The sequence below is a fragment of the Andrena cerasifolii genome, chromosome 7 (genome assembly GCF_050908995.1).
Source record: "Andrena cerasifolii isolate SP2316 chromosome 7, iyAndCera1_principal, whole genome shotgun sequence".
Taxonomy (NCBI): Eukaryota; Metazoa; Arthropoda; class Insecta; order Hymenoptera; family Andrenidae; genus Andrena; species Andrena cerasifolii.
This window is the reverse complement of record NC_135124.1, coordinates 12,292,358-12,305,025: the sequence shown is the minus strand read 5'-3', so window position 1 is coordinate 12,305,025 and position 12,668 is coordinate 12,292,358. Positions and strand designations below refer to the sequence as shown.

Genomic DNA, 12,668 nt, shown 5'->3' with positions numbered 1-12,668 from the left:
ATATAATAAAGGGTTCTTATGAAACATACACTTATATGATAATAATTTATTTAAAGACGGTGGTGACCGCGATATAGCGGCGATACACTGGATATAAAGACGCGCCCTCGCAAATAGTAGATCGAAAGAGAAACGACGATAGAAAATATAAACGGAACGATAGAGTATTTTTATCCGAATCATTCAGCGTGTGCGGTACTAAACACGGTAGAAAAGTAAAGCACGCCAATTCGAACCACGGTGTAAAGAACAGCCTGTAAAAAAGACATAAAAAAAGAGAGAAGGTAAACTCAAAATTAAGAAGCGGCATGAGAGAGATAACGAAGGGGGGGGGGAGGGGGGTTTGGTTGATGTTGTAGGTAGCTTTTTAATTCTCGTCCACCTCGGCTTCCTGTTCCTCATCGAATTCCGCATCCTCGTCGGCGGTAGCTTCCTGGTATTGCTGGTACTCGGAGACCAGATCGTTCATGTTCGACTCGGCCTCGGTGAATTCCATCTCGTCCATGCCCTCTCCGGTGTACCAATGCAAGAAAGCTTTCCTCCTGAACATCGCGGTGAACTGCTCGGAGATTCTCTTGAAGAGTTCCTGGATGGCGGTGGAGTTTCCAATGAAGGTGGCGGACATCTTCAAGCCGCGGGGTGGAATATCGCAGACGGCTGTCTTCACGTTGTTCGGGATCCACTCGACGAAGTACGAGCTGTTCTTGTTCTGGATGTTGAGCATCTGTTCGTCCACCTCCTTCATGGACATCCTGCCTCGGAAAATGGCGGCTACCGTGAGGTACCTTCCGTGTCTTGGGTCGCAGGCGGCCATCATGTTCTTGGCGTCGAACATCTGTTGGGTGAGCTCGGGAACGGAGAGGGCTCTGTACTGCTGGCTGCCGCGAGACGTCAGAGGGGCGAAGCCGGGCATGAAGAAGTGGAGGCGAGGGAACGGTACCATGTTTACGGCTAGCTTTCGCAAGTCGGCGTTCAACTGACCAGGGAACCTCAGGCAAGTCGTCACGCCGGACATCGTGAGGGAAACGAGATGGTTCAAGTCGCCGTAGGTAGGTGTGGATAATTTCAGGGTGCGGAAGCAAATATCGTAAAGTGCCTCGTTGTCGATGCAGTAAGTCTCGTCTGTGTTCTCTACCAGTTGGTGTACGGAGAGGGTGGCGTTGTACGGTTCTACGACAGTGTCGGATACTTTGGGCGACGGCACGACAGAGTATGTGTTCATGATCCTGTCGGGATACTCCTCGCGGATCTTGGAGATGAGCAGAGTGCCCATACCAGATCCGGTACCGCCACCGAGAGAGTGGGTGAGCTGGAAGCCTTGGAGGCAGTCGCAGCTCTCGGCTTCCTTCCTAACAACATCCAGCACAGAGTCGACTAATTCGGCTCCCTCGGTATAGTGACCCTTGGCCCAGTTGTTTCCAGCCCCGGATTGACCGAACACGAAGTTGTCGGGTCTGAAGATCTGGCCGAAAGGTCCAGAGCGAACAGAGTCCATGGTGCCCGGCTCCAAGTCGACGAGGATGGCGCGTGGCACGTATTTGCCACCGGATGCTTCGTTGTAATAAACGTTGATTCTCTCCAACTGGAGGTCGGAGTCGCCATGGTAGGTACCAGTTGGATCGATGCCATGCTCGTCGCTGATGATTTCCCAAAACTGTAACAGATCATTTCCGTTCGTGTGAAATTCAGGGAAAAATTTCATGATCGTTCGACAAAGCTATTACAACGATCCGAACGAAATTGCAATTTCAATGCCGACTAACGGTTACCGGGTTTGACTTAACACGGTGTCGTGAAAATCCTCGGAACGAATTCCCTTGCGCGACACGTCGGTAACGTAGGATATAGCTAAGTGCACGGAAGTGCAAAAGCAGGAAGGAGTTTTCTCCATACGTATTACACCCCCGCTCACATCCGTTTCCAGTGTTCCGTAGTATCGACCACGAGAGCGGTTCGACGACCCCGCCGATTAATGACTCGCGTGTAATTAGTCGTAATATGTGCATTCATTAAGACACCTTCGCAAAGTAAACGTTTTTTCTCCGGCTTTTTGCTTTTTAATTGTTTCTTAATACGAGCGAATCGCTCGAGTGCCGAACGGGATTAATTAGCAGAAGCGTCGTAGTCCGCTGGGCATATTCGAGGAGCGTCGATTCCTTCGGTTCGGTTCGGACCCGGACGAATGCGCAGAAACACAGAGTGGATGCAGCCAAGCACCGCGTCGAGTCGCGTAATCAACCTTCTCTACCTACAGACAGTAGGCAGACTGCATGCGCACACCTCTCTTCGTCCTAGTTCAAAGACCTTTCGGTATATTTCTGGAAATCGATGTACGCCCGAGAATGCCGACTGAACATGAGCGTGAATGATATCGCATACCGCGCACTTACGCGCGTCCCCGTCGCGCGATCTGTTGGCAAATGGAAATTGAAAAAGAAACTCTATCGACGAGCATTTACAACGGGATAGAAAGAGGTAAAACGTAGCTGGTTAAATGGATCATTCGTTTGAGTCTAACGCTTATCGTGTTGTCCTAGGTCCGTAGAAAGGCGATGAGTCATCGTTATTTCCTTCGAACTATCGTTAGAATGATAAAACTATCCCCATCCGCTTCGCGGCTACCCAGAAGCAACTATCTTTCGAAGGTTGAATTATTTTCGAATATTTAATTTTCCAATTGCTAACGATCGATCCAAAGCCGGCAAAGGAATTGCCTACTGCGCCCACAGCAACTACACATCCTACGTGACCTATACGTGCTGGAAACGACGATTCTATCGAGCGGTGTGACCATATATGAATATTGTTAGTGGAAAGCCAAGATCGCCCCAGCCCGGCTACCTCCCACCCAACCGACCTGTACACGCAATGTACGTGTACTGCCGTAGCAAGATATGAGTCACCAATGTCATCGCTATATATAGAAGCGGTGACTGTAATACCGATATCGTGTAAGTAATTATGTAGCACGGGACAAGTTGCCCGATTTATGCATTCTGACATTTGTTTACGCGCCCCCCCACCGTCGCGTCGTTCAACTTCACGGAAGCCGGAAACTTCTCAAAGTTGACGATGACGGTGCTGCGTGCGACACAATCGATCGGTGACGTAAACCCTATTTTTTCTAAGGCTCAGCAACTCGGAAGTACGGCCGAGTACATCGTTCGATTTCAACGAACGAAACAAGTAATTATAAGTACGATAAGGAAAACCATTAGGAGGCCTACAATGTAGCGTCACCATTAGTTGGCGTAGATTGTAGAACGACTAGCATACCAGTCCCCCTCGAGGAACAGCTGCATCATGCCTCTTTTATTTACGACCCTCTGCAACGGGCTGGCAGATGGCCCGGGAAGGTAAACGTTTGAGCACACGAAACGCGGGGCAACGATCCTTTCGTTAGAGAATTCTCGAAATGCGACATATCGAACATGGAATGCATAGAATATATATATATATCAAAAGTCGATAGATTTTGTTGAATTAGAAATATCAGAAGAATCAGACAGCAACGTGTACTGACTCGAACCGGGCCGAGGTGACGCGGGAGAAAATGGCCGAGAGGAATACCTATTCCTTCTTTCTTTATTTGGAAACGTTTCGCTGCGCTACGCAACGCACGATGTCCTTGGACTCCAAGATCCCTTGAATGGGCAGTTGTAACCGTTGCACAATCGTGTGGCGTCTAGCGAGATCGGACTAGAAGAATTACAGGCCCGCGAAGTTGGTCCGTGAGAAAATATTCCCACCAGAAAATCGATATAGCGGCAATAGATCGTGAAATATAACTTCGAAGGAAGCGGGCGTTGACTCAATGGAGCAACCTTGAAAGCTATGAGAGCGTGACTACACCCGGTGTTACTTCGTTCATACGCCATCCTCTCGAGTCGGCTGCTACGATAATTGTGTACCTTATGTAACGCGTTTGTCAACGACGATTTTATTTTCCACACGTACTGTACCGTGGTAGAACAGCAGTACTCAATGGACGTACATATCTTAATTGACAAAATTATGAACGTTAAGGCAATACCTTTTTAGAAGAAGCAATGCCACGATAAAGGACAGTGTAGATACAGGCGAGGGAAAAGATAGTTTTGTAAGGGACTCGTAGGAAAACCAAAAAAAAAACGCGACTGCTCAAGAATTTCTGTGCAAGAAAGAACCAGAGGCCAGAGAGCGATCGAACGAGTCGCTGGGAGGGACAGGGACAGAGAGAAAGAGCGAGAGAGCGCATGAGTATCTGCGCGCGCAGTCGTTCGATTCCGCTGCCGCATCAACCGGTGTATCTCGCCGTGGAGAAATAGCCACACCCAGGCACGTCGTCGTATTGTTCCATCGAAATACTCGGCAAATTTTTACACGGGCAATGCACGAGCGTTTTTCTGCTAAAAGTACATTACAGATTCGGGCCGGAATGAAAGGTGGAAGCGCATAGCCGACGCTTGACGACATCGGCAGGCATGCTCAAGAACGCGGGTCGACGGAGAAAAAAAAACCGTTAAGTAGGCTCGCCGGCCGGCGAAGCTCTGTCGCCATGACAGGTCTTCGACCGGGCGAGGTTGCCATTTTTTCGCATACCAACCGCACCGCGTACCCCGCCGATGCTATGTTCGATACTTTACCCTCCCGACACATAAAATGCTACGCATTTGAGATAATAAAAATCTACTCTGACCTCACGCACGCCTATACATTCTGGAAACGCGATATATAAGCGTGGACACGGAAAGATGGCGTTCGCGTGAATTTACCAAGGTCTTCCAATAGTCTAACGTCGATATGAAATTTCCCAGTCCGACTTTGTTCTCTGTAGAATCACGATCGCGATATGGGAGAAACGTAACGGATGCGATAGAACGATAAACGCGCTTCCGCGAGATCCGTACCGTACCGTTAGAGACAGGCTACGACGGGTGATTCGAACAAAGGTTTTCGTTCGCTTTCCACGCGGTTGGAAGTTGAATTATTTCGAATAAATTGCTTCGGCACTTACCTTTGCGCCAATTTGGTTACCGCACTGGCCGGCTTGAATGTGGACGATTTCCCTCATGTTTCTGGTTGGGTAGTTTGAAGTTTACTGGCGATTATCGAACCAACAACGAGACGCACGCTAACTCGTCACGAGAGCCCAGAAACGAATATGCCCCGGCAGCGGCGTCCGTTACAGATTTTCAAGCTTCTACGGGACGGCGGTGGGGCGACGGGGGGCGGCTCGTCAGACGCCTCCGATTGGTCGAGAGCCGGGCTTCGCCACCTTTTCACCAGCCAGCGTCGACAGCGTTGCCAACTGCTCGTCGATTCTGCGCCCGATGGAGCACCGACTCCTGCGGATGGAATATGTGACATCGTCGAAAATTTCGATTCGCCAAAATTGCAGACCGCCGACGTCGGCCCACGAATCCGACCCCCTTCTCTTCCCGATACCTCCACGTTTGTCCCGTCCGAACGAAAACATTGATTTAAGAGCCGCGAGTTCAGAAACCGTTGCATCATTCCGCTCACTATCTGCCAGCACTTACTCGAAACAAGTACGGCATCGCTGAAGTTTGTACACCCAGCACGAGTACATTGCATCTTTCACAGCACCTGGACGCGCTCAAAATGTTATCGATTAGCAGGCGTGGCCTGTACAAAAGCATCGAGTTAGGGAGGAATCGATATTCAAAGTCCAATCATTTTCGTATCGACCAAGGCAAACCTTATCGTCGGCTTGGAGTTTGTACGTCGTTCGCCCTTTTACATCGACTCCGTGCATCGTTACGGGTCATTTTCCAAGCAATTTAATCAGGGACAAGAGAGGGGACCCGGGCGATTGTTTCGAGGGAATCAGACGAAACCGTTTCTCCGCCTTACCGGCAAATACATAGTACCTACATACCTACACTTACGAGTGAATTGTTTAAGGCTGGTAATTAGTAGGCATTGTCAATGTATTTAGCACGTCTCGTTCAGACAATTCGGGTATCCAAGGTTGCAGAGTTTTCTCCCCTGCGTTTATAATCGTAATCGTTCGAAATCGTAATGCACGTTTACGTAGGATTAATTGTTTCAGAGCCAGCATATTTTTGAAAGAACGCAGTCGTATGGCATTGCGGTGTTTCCTCCCTTACCCACCCTTACCTATGGTTCGCCTGAAACCCAGCCCGCTCTTCGAAACCTCGCCGGGAGAAAAGTCGATACGTGACTCACTGTCGAACACGCCCACCCAAATATTGCGGATCTAATCAAGAACGTCTTAACTTGCAGTCACTAGCCGCGAGGAGCATCTTTGCTCACTGGCCAACAACCAACCACGATATGTGCACGACATAGAATATTCGCATCGTATTCGGATCATACAGATTAGGAATGTGCGTTCTAAAATCTGTATTTTTTTCACAGCGGACTGGAATGCATTTTAATTCGTACCTACTGATGGGCATTGGACTTTTGTAAATCCAATCCGGCTAGTTATTTGATTCATCGACCAGCTACACGCGGAATTCCATGGATATTCGATGTATAAGGAAATTTGGCGATCGAGAGTAGATAAAAGTGGCCATGTATGGATGTATGCATGTATGTTGAACACAGAACACAGGAGTACCTACGCGAGACGGATGAAGGAGCGGAGACAGGCGGGCAGGTAGGGTGGGCTCGTGCCCGTGCCCGCGTTGCAACGCGTAAGCCAGTCCTTCTCGCCGTTACCATGTATGGATCACTCGTTCTTCGTTCCGAAGGGAAAAAAATCACTCACGATCATATAGACGCCCGCGCATCTACGTGCGTTCACGAACCGCACGCGTCCGTTGATGCGTGTGTCCGATCGAGGCTGTACGGTGTACACTGTAGCTGTACAAGTTCCCAGCATACATTCTCCCGAATTGATAGATACGCATCGCCGACGCCACGCCGTGCCGGTACGTAACGGGGCTGCCAACAGCGTGCAGCCAGCGGCGGGATCATAATTACTTATCATATCGATGTAAATTTCCACCGAGAGGAAAGCTACGGTCACTCGCCCGATGCAACAGTAATGTACTTACAATTAGTTGTTTCGTGTAACGCGTCCATTGCGCTTGCCACGTACCTACCGGAACATCCGTTCACCGATCAGACCGATGCCACATACGTATCGCGCATCTATGCGTAATCGCATTCGAGTAGACACGGACCCCTTGAGCTTTCAGAGTTCGCCAATGCACAGATTGCGCGAATAGAAGCCAGTTTAGGAGGATATGGTCGACTCTCATTGTCCTTCGTTGGTCGTGCCATTAAAACGAGTCCGCGAGAGTATAAACGCTCGGTGACATCACGTCCAATTTAAACGGATCGAGACATCGCGCACGTTCCTATGTCAATGAAAAGAAAAGGAAAAAGAAGGAGAAGACGAAGAAGAAGAAGAAGAAGAAGTACCGTATCGCCCCTACCTATGTATGTAGCAAGATAGGCCATGCCATTTCAATAATTATTGGTCCATCTATCCATGCGACTAGTTAAATAACACTTCGTCACTGGAGCCACGTAAAAACTCAAATTGCGCTCGGTTTTTTGCGCCAAGTTCAAACGTAATTATCTCGCAAGTATGGTTGGGACTATTTGAATAATTTAATATTCGAATATTTTACAAGTATTCGAATGCTACGAATGAACTTCGAATATTTGAGTATTCGGATGTTATTATTCGAATACTATATACTGATTTATTTGAATAGTATGGTGTGAAGTGGGTCAAAATTTGCTTACAAAATTTCACCCTGACAAATGAACCTAAAGAACTTCATTTATAATTCACACCATACTATTCGAATACATCAGTATTCGAATACTTAAATATTCGAATAGTATTCGAATACTTGGATATTCGAATTATATTCGAATACTTGGATATTCGAATTATATTCGAATACTTGGATATTCGAATTATATTCGAATTATATTCGAATACTTGGATATTCGAATTATATTCGAATACTTGGATATTCGAATTATATTCGCCAAATAATTGAGCAACTGAAGTATTCGAATATTCGAATACCGAAAAAAGGACAAATAGTCCCAGCCCTACACGCAAGCAGCGATGCTTGTCGCGAGATGCGTGATTGTTCTACAAAACCGAGAATCATGTATGTATATCGTAGAACGTTTTCAAAAAGTACCTCGTTGATTATCTCTTATCAGACCGCTTTATTCCATGCATGATAAGGGTGAGTCACAAACACGGATCGAATATCGCTTCGATAATTACCGATTATAATCGTGCTTCATCCAACGATTGACAGCCTTAACAATACCTACATGCTTAGCTCGCTGGAACGGGTCTGATTGACGGCGCTCTAGCAAAACTTTGGCGAGCATAGTTGGTCTCTGCTTGCAGTCGATTGAGTCTGCGCTGTCAATTAACCGTGACTATTTTTGGGCGTTGGCTATCGGAAACAAGAACGAACGCAACATTTTCTACGCATGTCAAGACAGCGTGGTTATGAGTCGCGTGTTACCGATCTAGGGGTTGGCCGTTTTTATGTGTTACGTCACGCGAACCCCTTTGCGTTTCGAGCGTTACCTGGAAATCTAGCAAAAGGCTATTCCCATTGATTAAGGGGAGACCCCACCCTGAAGCCACTAACAAAAGACCAAGTTAGGGATTTTTTTGTTCGTATAAATAAAAATATAAGGCGCGGATTTTTTATACAGTTTTAAAGCAATCTTTATTTTGCTAGAAATATTTTTTTATGAAAGATTGTACAAAATGGCGGTGAACAAAATGACTTCTCGGAGCACTGCAGAAAAACTGGCCCACACTCCCGGGAATGACTGGATCATTTGAGATGAAAAACAAAAAAAAATATATACAGTAATATATAATCTACTACCTAGCGTAGGATTTTTTGAATATTTCAATTATTCGATTTTTTGCAAGCATTTCAATGCATATTTTGTGTAAACTATTAATGTCAATTCTTCAAACTGCTATAATTTCCAAAATAATTCGAATTTTGCGAAAATCCTACGCTAGGTCAAAGATAATATATTCCTGTTTATATATATTTTTTGTATTTCCTTCTCAGATGATCCAGCCATTCCCGGGAGTGTGAGCCAGTTTTTTTGCAGTGCTCCTGAAAGTCATTTTCTTCACCGCCATTTTGCACAATTTTTCATAAAGAAAAAATGTCTAGCAAAATAAAGATTCCTTTAAAACTATATAAAAAATCCAACCCCCATATATTTTTATTTATACGAACAAAAAAATCCCCAACTTTGTCTTTTGTTAGTGGTTTGAGGGTGGGGTCCCCCCTTAAGCGTGAGCTAGTAGTAAGACTCGCTACAAATCGAGACTTTGAGCCTGAATAGGACGTGTCCGATTCTTTCCTTCGCGAATGGACGTTATCGACCGGACAACCTGTGAGTAATTCGATCGATGGAGGGTGAATTATTGGATCGGTGCAACTACAATTCTCGTTATTACCCCTACTGACGGGTGCGTGAGTGGATCGCGCGAACGAACAGAAGAATCAAGCGATTGCTCGCATCGCTCGAGCGTTTCGAAACTACCGCGCCATGCCGCGCCACGCCGAGAGAACCGAGTCGGAACGGCGAGCAGGCCAGGCCTTGCCCCGCCTCAACTTTTATTGATCCTGAGGATGTCGTGCAGGACAGGTACGTCTAAATATTTCCGCGAGCGTATATCCGTATCGATGCGTCTCAATTACCGCTACCACTACCCTCGAAAGTAGCGCCTCGTACGGGGTACGACTCACCCTCGGACATATTTAACCAACCCCCGCCCCCATCGTAGTACCGCGACGAATCGATTCATGGCTTTTCCAAACATGGGACGCATTTACTTTCGCAAGGTGTTTTAGGAGCTCTGGATAATTGGCTCGGGGACAGGGTTGTCGGAGTCGTATCGAGGCCAAGATTTTGACGCACGACCACTTTCTCGAACGATCTCCAGCGATGCTGGCCTGCAAGCGGGCAACAACGGAGCCGCAAGCTGCCGTAAATGGTATGGTTTTCTACTTGGGAGGACAGCGCGCGGCGCGACGTTAAGTAGGTACCCATCGTACATCGTGGCGAAGCCGTGGACCGCCGTGGACTCGCGCCAGGGAGAAGCGAGTCGATAACGGTAGGCTCGAAATCTGATTGTGAGTCACGCAGTCCTCCTTCTCGCTCTCTTTTCGCTCCGCGCCTTTCTGATTTCCTCTCCCCGTTTGGGCCCGTGTCTCTTCCAACAAGGATGGGCATCGGTGCGGATTTCAGGCAGGCATTTCGAAATGAAAAGTACATACGCAGCTTAGAGACTTCGGGGCGCACGATTCGCGGTGCAGGGACTACGCCGGAAATGCGGGAGGGGAGGATCGTCTCGTTAAACGGCGTTGTTGCGTCGCCGATGACTACCCGATCTCGCGACGGTCTGGTTATTAAGTAACAGCTCGCAGTGATGTCATCGTGGCTCGCTGCCGTGCCTCCAAAACGGGCGAAGCATTTGCATAGTCGGATCCCTAGTGCGTTTATCCGAAAGAAAATCGTCGGCAGGAGGATGTTTTTATTCGGCTAGTCGGTCGTGCGAGATCCTCCACGACGTCGTTTGCGAAGATCCGGCAAAAGCCCGGCTTCGATACCGGCGGAACGATCGTCCTTTTTTATTAAGGTACTCGCTTGTCACATGCGATCGCGTATGTAGGATTTGGGCGCATGCATATGCATTCTTGCCCCGAGCTACCGCTTCCACTTGTTAATTTTTTTTTTCCACGAGCGTGCATGCTTTCTGTAAGAAAACGCGTGCGCATAATACCGTAATCGTCATCGAGTGGATGAAAATAATAAATCGCGTTACGCAGTAGTTCTTTCGATGAACCCACTAAAAGAATTTTCGTTTTTAGCTAATAATTGCGTTTTTCTGTTTGTGTCGCGAAGTATGATCATATCTCTCACCTATACGTCAAAACGTCTTGGTTACGTACGCCTCAGCGCTGGATTTTACATTTATGTTGTATCGTTCGCAAAATACTCTCATCTCATGTCCCGCCTTATCTCTATAATATTCCTCGCAATAATCTTTCTTAGTATGGGCCTAATTCTCGCTCCACTCGACACCAAAGTCTCCTTTCCATACCGACACACTTGACATCTAAATTTGAATCATCCTTTGCTTATATTTCGGCTCATTACTATAATTCCCTCCCACCTGATCGTCGAGGTTTAAATTCGTTTCCTGATTTTAAACGTAAAGCTCGCCGATATATATGGTTACATTATGCGTCGCAATAACTTTCTAGTTTCTTAATGTTAGTTAGTTTTTAGTCATTTAGTTAGTTATTTAGTTATGGTTAGGCTTCTAACATTATTGTACTGCAGCCTCGCCATTTACTTCGCTTGTCTTTATATATTATTTTCTTCTCTGGATGTGTCAAGTAATAAAGACGAATAATAATAATAATAAAAGAAGGGAAGACGATGGAGGGAAGCATGAAAAGAATAAGGACAGGTCTGCTTGATCGAATCGCGAAGCGGTCTGTCCATATAAGGCCACACCCGCTGCATTATACGTGTCGCTGTTTTTTTTTCGCTTTAAACTTTAACAGTTTCCTTCGGCTACTGGTGCCACTGCCAGCGGATCGATCGGCATGTACCGCGCGAAACTGCTTATCTACAACATTTACCTTCGTTCGCGACGTCTGAACGCAATTACGTATGTCCTTCCACACTCCTACGATAAAGGAGCGTAGACGTTCTGAATGGCTTTGCATTGGGACGCGAGGAGAGAAACTTGATCACAGTTGATCTCCTTGACGATCAGGTGACACGTACGACGCAAGCCGGTGGCTGACAAAAGTATTACTCGAGGGTTAACAGAGTTCCTGGGGGTTGTTCGGTGTACGATGCTTTCTCGGACCTTTCCGTTACGCGGTTACGCAATGAATTCGCAACTGGAAGGATTCGGCTCCGAGCAAAAGTGTTCCGCGAATACGTGCGCGAATGCTTCTGCCCGATCGCGCGCTGCTTTTCATCTCGACTCTAAAGGCGCTCGCATAATAAGTGGCACAAGACCACTTTCTATCCGCGCGCAACTGATTTCTCGACGCGAATCCAGAAACTCTGCGCTACCTGCTGCACCGGGACATTCCCTTCGCGCCGAGTCTCGGCTTCTCCCAAATTCACGCACGAATTGGGTAAACTACTTAATTGCGGTTTGCCATTGAAGTTTCTGATGAAATCGCCGAGTGAGAGAGAGAAGAAGCGCGCCGTGTGCCGTCGCTTTCTGGCAAATGGATCTTTCGGGGCGTAGTCGAGTTCAGGGAGAGGATCGATTTTCGTCTGAAGCGCATTGCGGCTGTTTCGAATGGGCGGTCCTCGGCGTCCGCATGGATACAACCACTTACATAGGTGTGTACTTTAAGTTCCGATCACTGCCTCTTTATCTTAACTTCAGGCGGCTGAATTTTTCGCTGTGCGAGTCAGTCTCGGCTGGCCGAAGTGATCGTGGCATTCCGCGCAATGATCGTCATTCCGCACGGGCGTAATACCGGTAGCTGTGTAAACAGTGCTGGGTTGACATGCTTGGGAAGTAATCCGGAACGTTTTCAGGACAAAGTAATGAATATTTACGTGGTCCGGATGAATGTCGGTCGACCTTTAATCGATGCACAAGTTGGAGAGGATTTTGGAAAGTCTTGCGAGCGATG

General features: G+C 47.3%; 1 protein-coding gene across 1 annotated transcript; it reads right to left on the bottom strand.

Moving 5' to 3' along the window:
* Positions 1-146: 146 nt before the first annotated feature.
* Positions 147-5,159, bottom strand: LOC143371450 (tubulin beta-1 chain). Its single transcript, XM_076816637.1, has 2 exons — positions 4,997-5,159; positions 147-1,654 (listed from the first exon to the last, which is right to left on the bottom strand). The coding sequence occupies exons 1-2, from the start codon at positions 5,051-5,053 to the stop codon at positions 368-370; spliced, it is 1,344 nt and encodes a 447-aa protein (XP_076672752.1). The 5' UTR covers positions 5,054-5,159; the 3' UTR covers positions 147-367.
* Positions 5,160-12,668: the final 7,509 nt, after the last annotated feature.

Bases quoted from the DNA above. Each gene is read 5' to 3' on its own strand.
- LOC143371450 (XM_076816637.1), bottom strand. From the start codon at position 5,053: ATGAGGGAAATCGTCCACATTCAAGCCGGCCAGTGCGGTAACCAAATT. The intron at 1,655-4,996 runs GTAAGTGCCGAA...GATCTGTTACAG, and splicing joins GTAACCAAATTGGCGCAAAG to TTTTGGGAAATCATCAGCGA.